The sequence below is a fragment of the Engystomops pustulosus genome, chromosome 8 (assembly GCF_040894005.1).
Source record: "Engystomops pustulosus chromosome 8, aEngPut4.maternal, whole genome shotgun sequence".
NCBI lineage: Eukaryota > Metazoa > Chordata > Amphibia > Anura > Leptodactylidae > Engystomops > Engystomops pustulosus.
In genome coordinates this window covers 41,203,890-41,227,146 of record NC_092418.1, presented here as the reverse complement: position 1 = coordinate 41,227,146, position 23,257 = coordinate 41,203,890, and the positions used below count along the sequence as shown (strand labels likewise).

Below are 23,257 nucleotides of genomic sequence, written 5' to 3'. Positions count from 1 at the left end.
TTCTCCAGGGTGGCACCTAGCATGACGTCAGCAGCAGCCCATCATACTAGGCGCCGGCCGGGTGAATATCAATGGCGGCGCCCAGCAGAAGACACAAGATGGCCCAGAAGACGACCAGCGCTGCATAGTGCGGCCACGGGAGGGTGAGTATCTAATTTAGAAAATAAAAAAATGCTGGGCTTGCTGTATACTACTAGGGGCAGGCTGTATACTATTGGGGCAGGCTGTGCTGGCTGTATACTACTGTGGGAAAGCTGCCTATATTCCAGGGGGTGGGTGCTGTGACCAATGCATATTCGACCCTTGGCTTATACTCAAGTCAATATGTTTTCAAAGTTAATGAAGGTAAAATTATGTGTCTTGGGTTATACTCGTGTCAGCTTATACTCAAGTAGATATGGTTATTTGTTTACTAATTTTTAAAATAAAAATAGACTTAACCTAAAAAGGGTTTGTTTTTTCAACCCCGGCTTCACAAATCACAATCAGAACAAAATTTGTTATTTTAACATGTTTATTTAAATTTAAAATCAATGACGTTGCACTTTACTATGGTAGTCCTTATTTTACAATATTTCTATGCTGAATCTTATTAATACAATAAATTGATTAATTTGAAGGTGAAAGAACGACCTCTTCTGTGGAATGCAAAACACAAGTCCTATGCGGATAATGCAAAGCGCAAATTGGCATGGATAGAAATTTGTACCAAAGTCCATTCAACGTGGGATACATTGTCTAAACGTGAAAAAGAAACATTGGGTAATTATTGTCAGATCATTAAAAGCAAGCACAAAATGAATATCCAACATGTTAATGTATTTTTAATTTTTTAAAATATTGGACTTATTAGAAAATGATCTTCGCAAACGGTGGAGATCCTGTCGTGATCGTTTTCGCCGTGAGGTTGCACAAAATGAGAAAAGTGGGGCTTTACCATCTCGCAAGCGTCCATATCCGCATTTTGAAGAACTGCTTTTCCTGCTTCCAACACGTTCCCTACGTCCGTAAGTTCATTTGAATATTACAAAACATGACTTGGTTTAACAATTTTAATCATTGTATTTACACTTGTCCACCAATAAGGATTGTGTGAGTTCATGTGTGTTCATCCATTTTGAGGCTTGTCTTTGATCTTCTCTCAGCCACCTTAGCCGTCAGCAACATTTTCATAAAATCTGACGTCAAGCGCAACACTATGACGTCATGTTCTACGCAGCATCATAGTGAGCAGAGAGAAGACCAAAGAGGATCCTCATGCATCCACAACTATGAGTGTGATCCACAATGAACAAGGGTGCAATGGATTCAGAGTAGTTATATTCTAGAATGTTAAAAATGTTCTAGCTGTGCTCTTGAAAAAAGTCAGGTGGCTGGCAGCCTAGATACTTTGAGACTGAGACAAATGCATTAGGTACCCCTGGCGTACGCAAAATTCAAGAGCTAAATGCTTTTTCTCTGTATGTCTTTTACTTGTGTATATCCACTTACGAAAATTGATTACAAACTCAAGATTTATGTGACTACATTCTTCCTAAATTTAAAAATGCAAATAAAAATTAACAAAGTTAAAAATTTGTCATGTTCTACAGAACACAAGGCAACATTTCAGAAGAACCAACCCCCGAAAACCAGGACAGTGACGAAGAAGAGGATATTAGGCCGAATGTAAGCCCCGCATCAGCAGATGAGGAGCAACCCGAGCAACCAATGCATGACTATACTGTGCTTGGTGATTCCCCTCCTGAAACCGAATAAATTGTTCAACGTCCAAGCACGTCACGCAGGGGTCGTCGCAGGACCAGTCGCCCTTCAGTTGATGAAATTTCTCCAATAGAAACTGAAGCTGTGCGCATGATGCAAAGAGTTAATACACCAGATATGTATGATGGGTTTGGTACTGCTGTTGCAGGACAGTGCAGGAAACTAGATGAAACAAAAAGAGACACATTTATGTCATTTGTTATGATAATTGCTGAATATTTTGCAAAAACACCAATATTACCACCACTAGCTGTTCTTGAGCGTAAAATACGTTTTGCTCTAGCAACGCCAAGTTCAAACACCATCCAAGGCCAAATCCGACCCGTCACACATAGGCAGCCTTCAGCAACCGCAGCAACTGTAAATGTTACACAGCGCAGTACTATTCCCACACAAGTGCAACCACAGGCATATGACCCCGCTTCAAACACATCTTACCTAGGATTGTTAAATGCGGATCTCAGTTCATGGGGCACTGAGGTGCAAACACACGATTTGCAAACTGTCACCCCACTCCCTATATCCACATTTGAATTTGGCCCCTCAACATCTGCCGGTTTGAGCCATGTTCCTGACAAAGTTAAAAAAAAAATGAATCTTTTTGAATAGTTTTGATAAAACTTTTGGTCTTGCAATACCTTTATGTTGCAGAATGTTTACATTTAAAAGATATTAATATATTTTTTGTTACACAAATTTTATTTGTCTCTGGGATACGAAAAAGTTAATGTGATACTTTTAATATATTTTTTTTTTTTTGTGTGTGGAGTGATGTTGACTAAGTTGCATAGATTGTTGAATGTTAACTTTTTGAATTATTTCAAGTAAAAAAAATTTAAAATATAAAAACATTCACTTTGAAAATGTGGAGACAATGATACGAGGGTTTTGATGCAAGAACCCAAGTATCCAGCCATAAGGTACTGGCCATTTTTATAATTTGTATTTTATATTTATGTTTTGAGAACTTGAATTTGGAACAGTGAAAAAAAAAAGGATGGGAATATGTCAATGAAAATATTCTTTTGGCACTTGAATCCTCCAAAATTTAAATTTAAATTTTATTTTCCCACATTTGAGATTGTTTAGAAATTTAAAATATACATCTTATGTGTCAAAAATATGTGTGCTGGAACATACATTTTTGAATATGTTTACAATCAAACTTGAATAAATGCTGTTATTGTTAGTATTTTTTGGTAAAATTTCTTATTTTTCCAGGAAATTTTTTATTTATTTTTTTAAATGAACATTCATAAAATTTGTGTTGAAAATAGGAGAAATGTTCAAAATGATGGAACTTTTCACGCTACGGTACTCTGTGGACCTTAAGGTGGCACCATTTTCAAATTCTGGCCTGTGTCACTCTAATTTAACTATATTCTTTAATAAACAAAAGGCAAGCAGCACAAACAAAAGACGAAAATATTATGAGCAATAGGGTGCTATCCTCAACTCTCAACAACAGAGTCCTAGATGCATAAAAATTTTAAAACTGAAGCACTCCAGTGCATTGAAAAAACTGTGTTTTTAATCCAACCTGTGCACAGATTTTTAAATACACCCAGTTTTGTCACTGAACTGCAGCCGTTTTGGATTTAAAAAAATTTTAGGATAGCTTAAGAACACAATAAGATATCCATGTATTTTAATTGTTTTTTTTGTGTTTTTGAATTAATAAAAAACCAAAAATACAAAAAAAAAAAAAAAAATATTACAAAAATTAAACTTCCAAAATAAGAAATCAAAACGCTGGGTAAAGTCCAATACACTGCTCTCAAATAATTGAACATTGTACAGCAGTGAAAAATGTCGGAACATGCATAGCATGCGCAGACACTATACAGTGAGACATAGATGGGGTATGACTACTCTGAAGATTTTGAAGCCCCAGAGAACTCTGCAGACTGTGTGCCTCCACAAAAGCGTATAACAGCCCCCGAAAAGTTGCTCCGGGGATACTATCTATAGCAGGAAGACACTTACACGCCGTGGTCATACTTGACCAAACATGTAAGTGGGTTAACCCCCTAAATCTGAGTAAACTCCAAACATTGGTGTAAGTGCGCAATGTCACCTGGGATAGGCAGAAGCCATCCGCTGCTTCTGTTTCTGAATCCAATTGTGAGCCGGGCTCAGAAGCAGGAAGTTAAACTACGTCCCTGTGCGCAAAGTATGTAGCCACAGGAAATAAGTGTAACAAACTTGTTCACTGATGTTGAAAAAGCGCTAAACTATTTGAAAAACATGTATTTTAATAAAATCAAAAGTACACCAAAATCAAGTTTATTTTCAAAAAAATACTTACAAATATGCAAGAACACAAATCTAATAAAAACTCAAAAACTACAGTTGGCTATACTGCCAGGTTACTGCACCTGCATCACTACAAAAATAATTTGTAAATTCGTCACGAACACGCCACCCCGAAACAATATGGCAATTACAAAGGTCCCTGGTGGGTTCTCTTACAGGTTCCTCTGTACGCACTTGCATCATAGCTTCAAAATTGGGGTGACGTATGAAGTTATGAAGAACGCAGCAGGCTTTGACCAAAATATCCACATTATCCACATGAACACACAGGGAACCACGAAAAATGCGCCACTGATTAGCCAGGATCCCAAATGCACATTCAATAACTTTGCGTGCTCTGGCTAATCTGACATTAAATATGCGCTTACGAGTAGTAAGTCCTCTGCTACAAAATGGACCAACCAAATGGGATGAAAGGCCAAAAGCTTCATCCCCAATAAACACCAAAGGCAGACTGGTGTTTGTTCCTGCCAGTGTTTTGGGGGTTGGGACATTAATGTGATTCCCAATTAATTGTTTCCCCATTGCACTGGTCTCCCAAATGCGCGAGTCATTGGTGCTGCCATATGACCCAGTCTCAATTGCGATGAAATTGGAGTCAGCATCAGCCAATGCAAGCAGCACAACAGAAAAAAACTTTTTATAATTAAAATATTGGGACCCAGAATTGGGGGGCTGGATGACACGTATGTGCTTGCCATCGAGAGCACCAATACAATTGGGAAAGTTGGTTTTAGCCAAAAAGTTGGCAGAAATTACATCAAATGCCTGCAGATCGGGAAAGGGCATAAATATTGGCTGAAGCTTTTGCCAGATGACAACGGCAGTATCTCTAACAATATAAGATATTGTGCTTTTGCCAAACTGTAGATGCAGGGAGCCATAGCTTTCGCCACTTGCAAGGAACCTGAAAATAAACAATAAGCCAAATTAATAAGGGGACATCATTTTTTAAAATTAGTACTTTTTCAACACAGTAAAAAACTAAAGCAAAACCTACCGCAAAGTGACTAATAAACGCTCCGTTGCAGAAATCGGACTACGCATTACAGTTTCTTGTTTTGATAAATCCGAAGAGCACAACTGCAGTAAAAGGTCAAACTGCATGACATTTAGCCGACAGAATGCCTTGAATTTAAGCGGATACCTGTATTTAGCAAAAAAATAGAGATTACGATCTATATATTTAAAAAATTAAAAAGAAAAAAAAAAAAATAAAAAATTACCTTCGCAGCTCAGCATAAATTTTACAAAAATGACCATGGGTATCCCTTATCTGGAGCAGAGGGTGGATCCATAATCGTTTTGGCTGTAGACGCTGCAAACGCTTTTTCTACAAACACAAATGAAAAAAACATTTACAGTAAAGTTGGGACAAATAGCAGATTAAAACCAAAAATCTTAACACAAAATTGAAAAACAAATACCTGCAGAATTCGCCTTCTCCTTGCCGCCATTCCCATAAGAATAGCCACTCCACCCATAAATAAGGGATGCATGGCGGACATCAAAAGATAATGTGAAAGATCTTCAAATTTCAAACAGTCACGCACACAATCAGCAAACTATTCTCCAAAAGACTATTCTCCTTTAAGAGCACACAGTAGCAGGACCAGACGCATCTAGCACAAAATACAGGAGGTGCGTTTGCAGTAATATATTGGCTAAACAGCTGTTTGAAATAATGAACTAATGAGTGCATGCGTTTGCGTTTGTTGAAAGAAAGAATGCGTTTACAAACGCATGCAATTAAACGCACATGCAAAACGCATGCGCCCGAAACGCAATGAAAGCGCAACCAAAACGCAACGTGTGAACGCGCCCTGAGGGCGCGTTCACACGTTCCGCTATCGTCGCGTTCATAATGCGACGCTAGCGCACAGTGGGCGGGGCTCGGGCCGATCGCATATGCGTTTCCCGGGAAACGCATGCGATTAATAACCTGATCGCATGCGTTTCTCTGGAAACGCATATGCGATCGCCCCAAACTCCGGCCCCTGTGCGCTAGCGTTGCGTTATGAACGCGCCCTGAGGGTGCGTTCACATGTTCCGCTAGCGACGCGTTCATAACGTGACGCTAGCGCACAGGGGGCGGAGTTTGGGGCGATCGCATATGCGTTTCCAGAGAAACGCATGCAATCGGGTTATTAATCGCATGCGTTTCCTGGGAAACGTATATGCGATCGGCCCGAGCCCCGCCCACTGTGCGCTAGCGTCGCGTTATGAACGCGACGATAGCGGAACGTGTGAACGCGCACTGAAACCGGCATAAAACGCATGCATAAACGCCATGTGTGAACACATCCTTGAAATAGAATAGAAGGTTCCTTACCCTGAAAATTATGTGATTGGCTGAAGCTGCAGATATCATGCAGACTCATCCTGATGCACCTGTGTGGGGTTGGACCCTGCAAGTCAGAAGTGTTTCTGACACAAAGCCACATACATTAGGGGAAGGGAATGTTCCATAGAAGTGCAGGTTTGGCTGTAATTTATTTGTTCTTGTAGAAAGTATTTTTGTAAATCCACCTAAATGTTTAATTAATAGTGTTAACTATTTGGTCCCTGCGCAAGGTCTAAGCACAAAGCTTCAATGGCAATGCCCAGGAGCCTATGGATGAGTATCGCAGTATGTAACGTCATGCAGTATACAAACATCTATTTTGGACTCAATAGAATAAAAAGTCCTATTCATTGTAGGGTAAATGCATATGGTCAGCGCTCACTTGAAATTGGTGCAGAAAATCCTCTACAGATTTCAGTACCTCGATATTTCCATCCAGATTTCAGGTGTGTAGCTGGTGCAGAGCGTCTGCATCCATGTGTTTGGGGGCTGATTTGACCAGGTGCTTTCTTTTCATACATGCTGAATGCTCTGCTCTTTATCTATAGCGCTTCATAACACCAGTTAAAAAAAAAAAAAGCATCGAATATTCTGTATAGAATCCTAGTTTTGGCTTCAGGCTGGCAATTTTGAAGACCGTTGTGATCATAGTAGCGGCTACACAGACAAAAAGTATAAGGTTTTTCATAGGACACGTGGTGTTTTGAACCAGTTTTTGGCCTGTTTTTAAGGCCCGCCCTGTGCGTTAGCGTCTGCTAGTGGAAGGTTTGACCAGGGCCTAAGGGTGATGCCACACATGGCGTTTTGAAACCGTTTTTGGTCTGTTTTTAAGCAATCCGTTAAACGCATCTGTTTTTTTTTAAAAAACACATGCGTGTTTTAAAAACAGATGCTTTTTTTAACGGATTGCTTAAAAACAGACCAAAAAACGGTTTCAAAACGCCATGTGTGGCATCACCCTAAGGGTTAAGACACACGTCACGTTTTTGGGCCGTTTTTAGTTAGAAACGCGTCCGTTTTTTATAAATGCGTACGTTTTTTGAAAACGCATGCGTTTTTGTCCGTTTTTCCGAAATTGTGCAACAAAAAACGGACGCGTTTTTAAAAAACTGACGCGTTTTTAACGATGTGAAAACGCACTAACTAAAAACGGCCCAAAAACGCCACGTGTGTCTTCACCCTAAGGGCGTGTTTACACGTGGCGCTTTGGTTGCGTTTTCATCACGTTGACAATGCGTTTTGTAAATGCAAACGTTAACAGCAATGTAATTAGGCAAATCACCTCATCTCAGCTGTTGTAATGCGTTTTAAAACAAGATGAAAACTTAACCAAAGCGCAACGTGTGAACACGCCCTTAGGGTGATGCCACAGATGGCATCTTGAAAAAACACATCCGTGTGAACATGCAGTTCAGTCTGCATTTGCAAATGGAGACCAAGCCGCACCCACCGGGGCAGGCCGCGGCCTGATTGCATCAGCGTTTCTATGGAAACGCCTGCGATCGGGAACGAGCCGCCGGTGTTTTGCATTAAATTAACCCAAAACACCGGCGGCTCGTTTCCGATCGCGGGCTACGCAGGCGATACACGTGGGGCATTTGCTCTCCCCAGTCAGAACCTTTAACCCGGTAATATCACCATATATTTATGTCTCAATTCTGATACAATATAGTGGGCTATTGTATTGTATACTCGTTGGAACATTATTGTATGTTTTTTTTTGTTTTGTTTTCACGAGTCTCTAGGTGATACAATCCTGTATGGTATTTATGTAATTGTTTTTGACATCTTGGTGTCATGCATTCTTTTTTTTTCTATTTTTTGGGGGAAGTATTTTGATATTCAACCCTTCTTTGGGTTTTTAATTGTTTTTAAAGATTTGTTTCAACAATAAAATTACCGGTAGCTATTTGTCATTTATACACATCTGCTTTTTGCTTGGTGTTTACATGAATATTTTGGATGTGTGACTTATTACTTCAATTTCTAGTATTACCCCATCTTTTTGTGATTCTGTATCTTCATTTAAAGACAATTTTGTAAAAATCATTAAAAACAATAACCAATATCTATTTATCCCTCTGCAAGTTATTGGTGCCCACAGCTTTCTATCTATTCAGTTTTTAAAACACTGAGGCTAGAGTGAGATATGCAGAATATTGTATTCTTTTTATTTGAACATGTTATTTGAACATTGGGTAAAATGTCTAAAAATATGTCTGACTTCGCTATAAAAAATAATAGGTGATCTTATCAATATGATGCATGGAGTTCTGTCTCCCCCAGTGTGGTCTAGCTGTGATCAATGCTGATGTGTCGATGCCCTTAGATCCAAAAGCCTTTGTGGCAATTATTAAAGGGCTTCTGCCTCCAGGGTGAAGGATTGTAAACCAAGTACACCGACATACTGGTGTGTGTGCCCTCTATGGCAGGATCTGCTCTTCTTTAAGCTTCCTATGCCCTTGTTTTTAAGAAAAAAGGCTTTAAAATGTATGCAAATGAGTTGGGGCTCCAAGCTCTATAGACACCTAAGGAGCCTGGAGCCCCTTTGGCTCATCTGCATACTTTTAAAAGCCTGTCAGGCTCCTGCCAGAGGGGGCACACACCAGTATGTCGGTGTGCTTGGTTTACAATCCTTCATCCTGGTGGTAATGTCCTTTAAGTTCAGTACCTTGCACATCTGTAACTCTGCTTTCAACTTTTGTCCAAATGGTAGTTGATTCTAGCGATTTAGTTAATAAAATGTACAAAAATTTTAATTCAGGCCGTTAACACATAATCTTGTTATCCTAATGATAGCCTGTTTTTTTTTTTTTTTTTTTTTTTCTTAGTCCAAAAGGCCTAAAGATGTTTGATGCAGGGATCCCTAGCACAACTTGTATGGATAATGAGCCTCCACCATACCAGCCCTCAGGTATAGTTGAACAAATTTATAATTCATTTAATCTTTTTGTCTTTTTTTAATACACTTATGGCTTTGGTTCTTAGTACTACATTGGAAACTGCCGCAGTAACACAATCCTTCATCCTTTTGGTAATGTCCTTTCACATACTGCGTGTGACATAATTCTGAGTCGCTAACCCTTCATAAATATATGTGCAAGCTCCAAGGATGTTCTTTTATGTGCGACAGAAAACTGGCACAGCCAGTTTAATAGATTTGGCCCTCTGTGAGAAACTCTATCCTAAAGTGAAACTTTTTCCGAAAAAATGTTAAGAAACCATAAAATATTCTTGTTCATAACGTAAGTATGTGTACGTTCACAAGTATAAGGGCGCATTCACACAAACGTATGCCCGGCCGTAGCCGGGCTAGCATGTGTGCGCTGAAGAGGAGGGGTGACCCCCCCCCTCCACTCTCCATAGAGATGCACGAAGTATGGTCGTGTACACGGCAAAATATAGGACATGTCCTATCTTTTGCTCCTGTACAGAGCCGTACCGCAGCTCTCTGTGCGGCCACTGCAGTCTATGGGGGGCGTATGCATGGCCGCACGTATGCCCCCACCCCCCCCATGCGTTTGTGCGAATTTGGCCTAAATGTAATTTTATTTGAAAACTAAATATAAGAAATAAACTTCATTTATTGTGATTCACTTTTCAGCAGTTATTCCATCTCTGCCTGCTACACAATACTGCATACAGCCAGTGCCCACCATGACGGTCACACAGCCACAAGGTAAGAACCTCTCACACTTCCATAATCCTCTATTATATATATTTTTTATATATATATAATATTGGATCATAAGTTGCATATGAATAAGGTTGTAAAGAATTAAGTCAAAGTGAGCTAAAACTAATGGAATACATATCTCTCTCTCGTCATTTTTTGGTGAAGAATAAATAACAAGTGGGACACAATTGTGAAGTGGAACGAAATTTATTGGATATTTTAAACTTTTGTTAAAACACTGAAAAGTGGGGCTTGCCACCTTTTTGCTTTTGATAACTCATGTGACTTGCAACTGTAATCGGATCTCTATCAGTTTTACACATCACGAGACTGAAATTCTTCCTTGGAAAACAGCTCGAGCTCAGTGATGTTGGATGGAGGGCGTTTGTGAACAGCAGTTTATTTGTGAACCTTCCATTGTAGATTTTGCTTTATGTTTGGGATCATTGTCTTGTTGGAAGATGAATTTGACCCAGGTCTTTTGCAGACTCTAAGAGGTTTTCTTCCAGAATGATCATGTATTCCCTGTCCCTGCACAAGAAAAGCCCAAACCATGATGCTGCCACCACCACGTGTGACAGTGGGGATGGTGTGTTCTGGCTGTTTAGCTGTGTTGATTTTACGCCATACTTATTGGCCACAATGCCAAACAATATGTTTTCTTTTTGGTTTCATGTAACCAGAGCACCTTCTTCCACATGTTTGATGTCTCCCAGGTGGCTTGTGGAAAACTTTAAACAAAACGTTTTATGGATATCTTGGAGAAATGGCTTTCTTTTTGCCACTTCCATAAAGGCCAGATTTGTTCAATGTACACCTGAGGGTGAAGACACACATGGCGTTTTTGGGCCGTTTTTACTTAGTGCGTTTTCAGATCGTTAAAAACGCATGCGTTAAAAAACGCATCCGTTTTTTAAAAACGCATCCGTTTTTCATTGCGCAATTTCGGAAAAACGGACAAAAACGGATGCGTTTTCAAAAAACGCATGCGTTTTTTAAAAACGCATGCGTTTTTTAACGCATGCGTTTTTAACGATCTGAAAACGCACTTAGTAAAAACGGGCCAAAAACGGCCCAAAAACGCCATGTGTGTCTTCACCCTGATTGTTGTCATATGGACAGACTCTTTCCTCCCCCCCCTCCCCCCCCCCCCCCCCTCAGCTGTAGATCTTTGGAGTTCATTCAGAGTTATCGTAGGCCTATTGTCTGCATCTCTGATCAGTCTTCTCCTTGTTTGACGTGTGAACGCATCCTCGGAGATCCTCCCTGAAGTTTGCTGCACTGAAAGTAAAAGGGCTTAATAATATTGCACGCCTTTTCAGTTCATAAATTTTTACAAAAGTTTTAAAATATCCAATAAATTTTGTTCCACTTCACAATTGTGTCCCACTTGTTGATTCTTCACCAAAAAAATTTTCAATTTTATATCTTTGTTTGAAGCCTGAAATGTGGCAAAAGGGGGCTGAATACTCTCGCAAAGCATGATTAACATTTCCTTTATCTCTTGGATGAGATTCTAAAAGATTTTGCTCCATGTGAGGAAGAATTTTAATTTTTTTGCAGGGAGAATACATAGACTCCTTCTATTTTGTCATATGAAGGAAGCTTTATTATTACCTTTTCCTCGGACATCACATAAACAGGAAAATATGTTTATAGTATGTTCAGTACGTCTGAAATTATCCTCGCTAAAATAAACTTGCACCCTCAGCAAAGTGTAAATTTTTATGTTAGAGTAAGGAGAAATGGTAGACCTGTTACTGGTGTATGATCTGCTTCAGTAACATTATTTTTGGAGTTTGACAGTGGTGTAGGTGCTAATAAATCTAAATAGGGTAATAGAGTAAAACAGTAAAAAGCTATCTGGTTTCGACCTGTCTGTTTCCACCTTCATACCCGTGCGATGTTGACTTGCAGGAGACAGGGTTCCCCGGTTGCTCACTCTCTCATACTAGGAAGAAGCTAAGAGGTCTTGCTATAAAGCCCCAGGAGTCTGGTAGAGAAGAGTCCGGGATAAGCCGAGGTCTGGTCAGTGGGTTTTTTTGCAGAGTCAAGGTACAGGTCAAGTTTAGGGTGGGCAGCACATATTCCAGATCAAACTTGGTCAATACAGAAAGTCGGAGCAGGAATAAATAATAAATGTAACGTGCAGAGGTCTAAAATATGGAGGTCAATTGGCCGCAGACCAGGACAACTTTGCTAGAAACTTGTTGAGTTCATTTTTCTCATGTAATATTTGCTTGTTATCTCTGCCCTTGACATCTAAGACGCATGCCCCATAATTTGTTTATTTGTGAGTATTCCAATATAAATCTAATTTCTTGCGGTACTAACTGTAGATTTTGTTTAGGTTGTTTCACTGTCTGAATTAGTGTATGCATTAACCCTATCTTCCAGCCCCCTACTTTTGTTATTGCATAGCTATTTCGGAAGTTTTTCCTCCATGTCATCCAAAAGTCATTTATCAACAACCGGTTCCTGTTTGCGTTGTGGAGGCAGGCTTGCATCAGACAGGTAAGTGCTAGATTTTCCCTATACTCCACTGTTTCATAATCTGTATATATTGAAGTCTACATAACACAGAAAAAAAACAGCTTCTTATGACCCTGTTCTCAGCATGTTGAACAATTATTTTACTCTACAGTGGGTTTATTAGAAGACCATTGCAGAGTTCAATATACTAGGGAATTTCTAAATGCTCTGGTGCCTAGAACAGAAATGTCAAAAACCACCCACTTTGTCAACCTATCTACATGGACTATAATACACATATTTTCGTAGTATAGTAAGTAGTAGTATCTATACTATGAGTAGCATGTGAGCTCTTACTAACTTGGTATCTACAGTGGCCTAAGGTGTTGACAGGGTAATATTGGAATCTATTGCCCATGCTTGTTTAGGATTCTTACATACAGGGGTCAGTCAAAATTCCCAAAACACTCTTTTTTCAGAAACTATATGAAAAATGGGTGAGGGGCCTATGTCTGTCATCTTGAAAGACCATATTGCCTCAAGACCAAGTCTTTCCAATGGGAAGTTGTCCATGTAGCATAATTGGCTGCCAAAATCAGGTTTTTTTTCCCCGTTCACAAGTGGGGGGGATTTCAAAATGTGTCTCGGGTTCTGCCAGTTTCTAACTGGAAAACACTTGTCTTTCCCTGCGCCAGATTTTTCACTGTAATAAGAAAATATGGTGCAGGATAAGACTGTTGGTTCCTAGTTTAGACCTGCTTTCAGTTTGTCTAAACGGTGGGCTAAAATTTTGGGTGCACAAGCATTGCCCCTTTCGCACGAAGGCCATGCCCCTTAATTGGACAATTCAAGAAAATGCAAAAAAAGGTCTAAAAGCCTCTAACTGTGGTGCAAGGCATTTTACATGGTGTTTTTTTTTTTTTATGCAAAACCACCAGAGTTGTGGCACAAGTGTTTATAAATCCCCCCGGTAAGTTACAACAGAAGACCCTCCTTGTGATGCACAGCTATTTTATGTGTCTTCTCTGGTAATTAAGAGCTGAGACTGCGGGATCCAATCAATGTAAATCTGTTTGAGAATCTATGAGAAATCTCTGTGTTAACTTTAAAACCACAAGCAAATCTGATTGTACCAACTCTGTTCTTCTTTAATAAGCTAGACGACCACCTTCCCTTTGGAAAAACATGCTCTCAATGCAATAAGGTGACTTTCAAGATGGCGGACATGTTCTGGACATAATCTAAAAAAAATAAGCACCTTCTTCACTTACTTGTTTGGGTATAAATGTGTTCATTTTCATTTCTGAAATAATTGGGCGTCATGGAACTTTTGACTAACTGAATTATATTGTATGCCTTAAAGCTAAGGATGGTTAAAAGGATTTTTCAGAAATTTCTATTGATGACCTATCCTCAGTGGTAGAAGGGAAGGGGGTGACAATCGGCCCTATGATCAGTTGTTCAGTGACGCACAAGTACAGCCAAGAGAGGCAGAGGCATTTACTTCAATAGGAGCCGCAGTAGCAGTGATGGTGATCTGGTGACACAGAGCCACCGGCTTCCAGGTCCATATACTTTACTTCTCCAGTGCTGAAAAGATGATCAATGCGGTGGCTGCGTATTTCCTGCTAAAACACTTTAACACTTAATATTATATAAACTCGAAGTACAAATCGGTGGATAACTTATTTAAAACTTGGCTTTTAATTAGATTCCTAAGACAAAAATGTGTGGTATGAAATAAACTCTAAGAGAAGCAATACAAATGTCAAAGACTAAATAATGTGCTCCTTAAGAGGCGCAAACTACTAATCATCCTTGTACTCAATATGCATATCAGAATATATATGGTGGGCCACATACTTGTCCATGTTTGAGGTGGACAATTACTGAATATACCTCAGAAGTATAAATTCTTCAGGTATGGATATAAGGTATTGACCTTCGTTAAAACCATTAGAAGGCAAAAGAAAGGATCACAGAGTAAATAGTTTCTAAACGGGAGGCACTCTTTGTCTTGAGTGCAGGGTTGCCCTACACCTCGCTAACCGTGAGCAAAAGGGGTCCAGTTCCACACTGTTGGCCTCAACATGGAGCCGCAGCCCTAAACAGCTGCCACCCTGTCCCTCAATCCCTAATTGCAGGGATTTGGGGGGGGGGGGGGGTGATTATAAATTTACAGTTATGACTAGATTTTTCCGACAAAATTCATTTTGACCCGCATCGAATCATGATGAATCACGTTAAAAAACAGGTATTTCCTGACGTTGAGCCATGCTCATATATGCATAGGGACCGTGGTTTAGTCTTCAAACAATGCTGTGTTTTTCTTATGACACGCACGTGACAGCCGCTGCTCTTAGAATCGCTTCACTCTTCAATTCCATGGGCACTTACAGGGGCCAACTTCACCAAATAAGCGAAGTGGGAACGCAGCCTGACAAGGTAACATCTGTGCCAGCTCGAAAGGACTGATCTTAGGGCCAAGATCTTACTATCACATCAAAGAGTGCATTCTTTTTACACTGACATCAGATGATTATATAGATTGACAGAACCTGTTCTGTTAAACGCGGATACATGTACAAAGAGTGGAGAGGGGGTCGGCAGTAATTTTGCATTGACGTCACTGACCATTTTGCCCTTCTTTTCATCAGTCAGTGTCCCCTTTCAATCGGTCAATAATTCATCAGTATTGCTGAAGCCAAAAACAAACAGGAGTTGATCCAGAACAGAGATGACCAGTAAATGGGATATTTGCATGTCCTGTGTTCTGTATCCACTCCTGCTTTTGGCTATCAATGAAGATTTTCATCCTTCTGACAGATGAAATGTAGGGGAAAACCAAACCTAGTGGCAACGTCATCAGAATAGTGGCTGAGGCAGGTAGTTGGAATCCAGACAAATTTCTCAACATTTGGGGGAGGTGTCATGGCTGATCTAATCTGATGCATAAGGCATTGCTGTGTTGAAATCCTGGCCGATCCACGCCTGATTCATCTTGACAAAGATCAGTCTCTCCACAATACGGGTGGAAAGTGGGTTCTCCTTGGCCCCTGCCGCACTGAACACCCACTCTGATGCCACACTACTCGCTGGGCAGGACAGCTTCTCTACTGCAAACTCCGCAAGTTGCGGCCACACATCAAGTTTAGTCCAGGGGATCCTCTACCTGGGGTGGTAGAGTGCTGTCCAAGTAGGCCATCACCTGCTGGTTCAGGGTCTGCTCCATGTCTTGCTGCTGGTGGCGGCCACCCTCCTCACTAGGCGGGTGAAGGAAGCTGCTCATTAAGGACTCCAGATTTAAGCTGCTGCTGATGGAGCTGCTACTGCTCCTACCCCCCCCCCCTATCTCTCCACAGAAGCCGTGGCAGTAGTACGTGAGCGATGACTGTCAGGAATCCCTCGGTCAGACCTGACAGAGGTTGGACAATGGCGCACATAGGCAGCGGCCAACTGTGTGCACAGTATTTCTCTATAGTACTCCAGTTGTTCCTCCCCCTCGGCAGCTGGAATAAAGGGACCCTCGCTACCGGTCCAAAATTGGTGCAGGAGGGTGGAGAGCCAAAAGTCATCCCTATGCCGGATGTCACTACTTAGGCAAAGCAGCATGCTGTGGGCCATCTGCGCAAGTGACTCTTGAGGGGCTCCTGGCCTCCATCTCCACTGTATACTGCCACGATGCTTCTGGGTCATCTGCCTCAGCTTCTACCTCCTCCGGATGCTCCTGCTCCTCCTCTCTGGTCACCTGATTAGAAAAAACACTAATTTCATCAAACTCTGCTTGTGCTCCAATGTCCTCCTCCTCCAGTTCAGCCCCCACTGGACTCGTGTGGCCATGAGATGTAGTCGCTTCTTCTCCAGTGCCCTGAACAGACAGATTTTGAAGCATCTGTTCCAGGACATGAAGCTGTGGAATTACGTTATTCCTCCCATAATCCTGGCAACTGACCAATAGCGTGGCCTCTTCATAGGGCCGGAGTAAACGGCAGGTGTCACGCATGAGCTGCCAGCGGCTGACATCAAAGTTACACAGGGGAGTACTCCTGTCTGCTTGATTGATCAAAAAATCATTAATTTCTTTTCTCTATTCATACTGTCTAACATATGGAGGCTGGAATTCCAACGGGTGGAAACATTGCATATCAGCCTATGTTTGGTGAGGCCGTTCTTCCGCTTCAACTTGAAGGGTGTGCTTGGCTGTGCAAGAATGGCTGAAATGCATGCACAGTGTTCTGGCCATTTTTAGAATGTCTTGCAGATGGGTGGAAGACTTCCGGAACCTTTTGACAACCAGATTGAACACATGCACCATGCAGGGCGCATGGACCATCCCTCCTTGGTGCAGCGCGGACACCATGTTCCTCCCATTGTCTATCACCATGGTTCCGATTTGCAGTTGTCGCGGAGAAAGCCACACATTGATTTCTTTTTGCATGCACAGAGCAGTTCCTCCTCTGTGTGACTACCAGGTGTAGAACTGCATGACACCGCTGTGCCCTGCACATGTGGTATGATGGAGCAGCATTTCGACTTGTGGAGGAGGAGGCGGACAATGGCGCAGGAGCAGCAGTTTGAAAAAGTGCAGGAGAAAGCGGCATCTCCTGTTCAAGTTGTTGGTGTGGCTGGGCAGGAAGCACATTCACCCATTGGGCCATAAAGGACATGTACTGGCCCTGACCATAGTTACAGCTCCACACGTCGCGCTGCCCTGCACCCTGGAAGAAACCGATAAGCTCAAGGAATGGTCCACCTTCTGTTTTACATATTTGTGAAGGGCTGGTACTGCCTTTTAGGAAAATAAATTTCGGCTTGGCGCCATGTGTAGCGAGGAGCAGGAGCATCTGGACAGGGAGATGTCAAAGACAAATGGCTCCTTCGGCAGAGGTGCTGGAGCCTTGACTGGTTGAAACTGCATGTTTGCTACTAGGTGCTGTAGCTGCGCCTGCAGGATGGACCACCACATCTGAGACTCGTTTCTCCCAGGCCATTGGATGATGACTCTGCATGTGTTGACGCAGGGGCGTGGTGCCAACGTTGGCTCCTTGGCCGCACTTCACTTTCTGCCCGCAAATTCTACATATACACACTCGGCTCCTCTGGTGTCTTAACAAATAACTGCCACACCGCCGAGTTGGTGATTTTTTTACCGCCAACACTCTGCACTGAGTGACTACTAATGCCGCTTCCTCGCTCAGCTCCTGTGCCACTGCTTACTTGGACCTGTGAAGCAGGGTTTGTACCCCCAGCCGTTTGGCTCCCATGGCACTGGTGCCACCCTGCTGACAGACATCCACAGTAGCGATTTGCTGCCTGACGCACAAGCTGACAGCCTCTTCTTCCGACGATGATGAAGCCCTTGCTTCATCCGGCTCCCAAATGTGATCGGCTACTTCATCATCGATTTGTTTCCCTGTCACTGCTTTTCTCAACGGTCTCAGTATTCACAGCATAACTACTTGCAAGTGCAACATAACCTCCCGTGCCACTCTCCACATCTCTACTTTCACGAAACGGCTGCTGACTGTTCTCAAAGAATTTGTCCTAGCTTTATAGTGGTGCTGAGCCCAGACCACCTAGTAGCTCTCTGCCAGAGGGAAATGAACAGGACAGAGGCTGGTTGAGGACAGGTGAGGGCCGCTGACCTGCTCCTGGGCCATGCCAACTAAGGCTTGTATCTAACGAACCCACAGACTCTCTGCTGGGGTTGTCAGATATCATTTGGGATGAAGTGGACAATTTAGTCAACCAATCGAGAACCTTTGGGTTGTTGGTCAACACACTGCTGCAAGATGACACCGGCGGTTCTGGCCTCAGTCACCGCTGCTGCAACTTCACCTTACTGTGCTGCCTGCTCCACCTGCCACCTCTGTCTGACATGTTGGTTAATCAACTATGTTGATTAGACATGGATTTCTTGATATCAACTTTAGCAACAAAAAAAATGAAATTTTGGGGAATACAGAACCCCAAAAACGGACCCCCTGGACTTTCAGCAAAAATCACTCCATCAGCTACTGAGTACAAGCAGCTAGATCCTAGAGACAGCACATGCCCGCGTGAAAAGTGGGGAAAACAAAAATTGGTTCTGCATGAATACAAAGTTTACGGTGATCCGTGGGAACTAAAGTTTTCCTGAAATTCTAAACCAACTCCACTTCGTTAGAATCGATTTGCCCATCCTCTAGTTTTGACATTAAAGTTCCACAGATAAATGATATGTCAAAAGTATTAGGGAAGATCCCCAGACAGATGAGTTCAGGCATATGTGAATAGATAGGTTTTTATGGTCACAACCCTACATGACATGTTTTGCCTGTATACCATAAGCTCATTAGGGGCAAAATAGACCATTAAAGACCACATCCAGTTTAGCAACGGTGTGTTAACAGTGGGCAATATCAGATAATCTGAGAAAAGTTGTAGGCAGTGGGCAAGAAAAGAGGCGTCCATTCAGAATAATGCCTAATTGGACCTTGTGCCATTATGGAATGGCATTGTGCACACTTGACCACTACCTACAACTTTTCTTAGATTTATTCCTCATTATATAATATATATATATTTGTGTGGTAGTCTAATTAAAAGCGATCTAAGTTGTACTTAGATGTTACATTAACTTTGGTAGATCTAATAGGGACTCTACACTACCCTCCTCTTTGTACCATTGTCTAATATTATATACAGAATAATCAAGTTTTAAATTAACACTCACCATGTTGACTAATTCTGTGTAGCCCTCGCTTTACAATAACTGCCATCTCTGTCCAAAGAGTATGATGGCTCTGCAGTGCACCTCGCCGCTACATCTGTATTTGTACAATTGGGTGATTTCGCTGCAATACAGTCTAATCATACACTTTATTACTGTTTAGGTTATTGTCGAGAGATAAGGGGTTGCATCTATAGTTGAGCTATACATGAGTTCACTCTAAATTGGAATAGAATTCTCCAACATTCTTTACATCCCCTACTTCCATTCAGCCAAACAGTTAAATGATAAGCTGTCTACCACTAGAGGGAGCCCATTTCACAGGAAGGGGCTCATTTATCAGTATAGCATGTGCAATATTTTGGATGCATCTCCTCCTGTGCCTAAAACTCCCATCCGCATTGGCATAAGAACGGTTATAGAGATGCACAATAGTTTGTCAATTTCTGGTGCAAATAATGGCAAATATGCTGGGCTCTGGTTAAGCCCTACCCCCTACCCCTAAAGATCTTATCCCTACCTCCTGCTGTCCTGCAGAGCCTCCTGTTTGTTTACAGAGGAAGGTGGTTCCATCTGAACACTGCCATATACACACATTGAAAGTGATGCTGTAACAGGCAGATGGCAGTAGTTGGGAAGGAAACCAAGAGGCCACCAGTGCCGGAGGAGATGAGCATAAGATGATGATGATTTTTTTTTTTTTTTTTTTTTTAATACCACCCTCATGGATGGATGGATGGATAGATAAAAATATATAATCTATAAACCCAGACAACCCCTTTTAAAAAATCTTAATCTTTTTCAGGTAGACGTCTGGCTGATTCTCCTAGTTTTTCAACATGTCCCTCATGCCATGAAAATGTAGTGACAACAGTTTCCTTCCATTCAGGACTGCTAACCTGGCTCTTATGTACAGCCATTATGTGTTTGGGGTAAGTTTACGGTATCTTAAGAAACCTGTTGTCTGATATATTTTGCTGTATCCACCTTGTAATGCATTTATTTTAAAAGCTGTCCCCAATACATTAACTTCAGACTATCTATGGTGCAGTGAAGGCAGGTGGTCAACATCTGACAATCATAGACTATGCTAATTATTTAGATTAAAATTGCATAACAAAACAATCCTCAATAATATATCAATTGTTCTGGAAATGGCTCTTTTTTTTTTTTTTTTGAGATTTGGTTTTTCATGGTGATGCCAAATAATCCTCTTCATTTGGCCCCTCTAGGTTTCTCGCTGGATGCTGCCTGATACCTTTCTGTGTGAATGCTACGAAAGATGTGCATCATTTTTGCCCACGTTGTAACTGCTGCATCTATAAATACAGAAGGCTCTAAATCCTCCAACATCAAAGCCTGACTCGGAAGCGTGTGTGGTTTTTTTTTTTTTTTTTGTTTTTTTTTTTTGTTTTTTTAAGATACTTCTAGGTATTATGCACAAACCTCACTAAGAATCAGACTTTGCACATTGTGTACAAAGTGATTCACTGGTTCTTTAGCACCTAAAATTACAATATGTTCACATAAATATCACTTAAAGCTGCAACAGCTCTTTTATTTTTGTTGTTTCAATATGTAATTTATTAAATGCTGTAACATCCCTCGCTTAACCATCACCTGGATTCACACTTGTGGTACAGTTCAGTAAGCGATTGTAGATCTTTATATGTAAATACTTTGTATTTTTCTACTAGAATTTTATGTTACAATTCTAGCACTGTTATATCCTAAAAATGTATTTATATATGTATGAATGTTTGTAGTGTCCTGTTATCAATTACAACACATAATATTTAAGTATACATTAGAAGATTGAAAAAAAAAAAATGATTCAAAATGTATGAACCATATTCAAATGTATGACTTGTATAAAGAGAAATAGAAAGACTCTGATGTTGTATTTTCAGTATCTCTTCATTGTCAAAACAGATTTGACAATGTAAAGTAATTTGGAAATCTATAAAATAATATGATGCTAAAATTGTTCTTTCACATAATTTCTAGTTCGAGACCAGGGCTGGATCATTGGTTGGGAGCGTGCCACAGGGCCCCCCACCACTTTGCCTTTAAAGGGGCCCCCCCTCTAAATGTGGGCAATTTCAGGCAGTCGCCTGACCACCCAAATCACCCACAGTATATTTGGGTTCAGGCTCCCCGGGCCATACACAATAGACCTGCCCTAATACAATCTATGGCAGAGCAAGGGAACAAGAAGTTCCCTTCTCTGCCATAGACGATCGGAAGTTCAACAAGATGGTGGTGCCCATGGTGCCACCTGCAGCAGGGCACCACCATCTTTTTGAACCTCTGATATTCCCCCCTTACACTGCGAGGGAAGATGAGGTTCTCTAGGTCTGTATATACTCACCAGCCACTTTCTTAGGTACACCATGCTAGTAACGGGTTGGACCCCCTTTTGCCTTCAGAACTGCCTCAATTGTTTGTGGCATAGATTCAACAAGGTGCTGGAAGCATTCCTCAGAGATTTTGGTCCATATTGACATGATGGCATCACACAGTTGCCGCAGATTTGTCAGCTGCACATCCATGATGCAAATCTCCCGTTCCACCACATCCCAAAGATGCTCTATTGCAGTGATGGCTAACCTATGGCACTGGTGCCAGAGGTGGCACTCGGAGCCCTTTCTGTGGGCACTCAGACCATCCCCAGAGATGACTCCAGGTATATTCCTGCAGTCCCAGATAGCCCAGGACTTGCTGTGCACAGAGATATTTTAAAGTGACAGCTCGACCTGGGACTATTTTCTGCTTTATTGGTGTCCTCAGAGTGCTGGTATCAATGAAAACTGTGACGGAGAAGGGAGTATAAATCACAAATAAAATTTCTGTGTTGGCACTTTGCGATAAATAAGCGGGTCTTTGTTGAAGTTTGGGCACTCGGTCTCTAAAAGGTTTGCCATCACTGCTCTATTGGATTGAGATCTGGTGACTGTGGAGGCCATTTGAGTACAGTGAACTCATTGTCATGTTCAAGAAACCAGTCTGAGATGATTCCAGCTTTATGACATGGCGCATTATCCTGCTGAAAGTAGCCATCAGATGTTGGGTACATTGTGGTCATAAAGGGATGGACATGGTCAGCAACAATACTCAGGTAGGCTGTGGCGTTGCAACGATGCTCAATTGGTACCAAGGGGCCCAAAGAGTGCCAAGAAAATATTCCCCACACCATGACACCACCACCACCACCAGCCTACACAGTTTATGTAAGGCAGGATGGATCCATGCTTTCATGTTGTTGACGCCAAATTCTGACCCTACCATCAGAATGTCGCAGCAGAAATCGAGACTCATCAGACCAGGCAATGTTTTTCCAAACTTCTACTGTCCAATTTCGATGAGCTTGTGCAAATTGTAGCCTCAGTTTCCTGTTCTTAGCTGAAAGGAGTGGCACCCGGTGTGGTCTTCTGCTGCTGTAGCCCATCTGCCTCAAAGTTCGACATACTGTGCATTCAGAGATGCTCTTCTGCCTACCTTGGTTGTAACGGGTGGCGAATTTAGTCACTGTTGCCTTTCTATCAGCTCGAACCAGTCTGCCCATTCTCCTCTGGCATCAACAAGGCATTTCCGCCCACAGAACTGCCGCTCACTGGATGTTTTTTCTTTTTCGGACCATTCTCTGTAAACCCTAGAGATGGTTGTGCGTGAAAATCCCAGTAGATCAGCAGTTTCTGAAATACTCAGACCAGCCCTTCTGGCACCAACAACCATGCCACGTTCAAAGGCACTCAAATCACCTTTCTTCCCCATACTGCTGCTCGGTTTGAACTGCAGGAGATTGTCTTGACCATGTCTACATGCCTAAATGCACTGAGTTGCCGCCATGTGATTGGCTGATTAGAAATTAAGTGTTAACGAGCAGTTGGACAGGTGTACCTAATAAAGTGGCCGGTGAATGTAGTTATTATGGGGGGGTGGGGGGTGTTTATATAGTTTATAATAGGAGTCT

The 23,257-nt window shown here is 41.7% G+C and overlaps 1 protein-coding gene across 1 annotated transcript; it reads left to right on the top strand.

Annotated features, from left to right (window-relative positions):
* The first annotated feature begins 6,664 nt into the window (after nucleotides 1-6,664).
* On the top strand, nucleotides 6,665-21,175 carry LOC140075181 (lipopolysaccharide-induced tumor necrosis factor-alpha factor homolog). Its single transcript, XM_072120745.1, has 6 exons — nucleotides 6,665-6,870; nucleotides 9,256-9,338; nucleotides 10,029-10,103; nucleotides 12,522-12,614; nucleotides 20,090-20,216; nucleotides 20,517-21,175. Exons 1-6 carry the CDS (start codon nucleotides 6,674-6,676, stop codon nucleotides 20,623-20,625), a joined length of 684 nt encoding a protein of 227 aa, XP_071976846.1. The 5' UTR covers nucleotides 6,665-6,673; the 3' UTR covers nucleotides 20,626-21,175.
* Nucleotides 21,176-23,257: the final 2,082 nt, after the last annotated feature.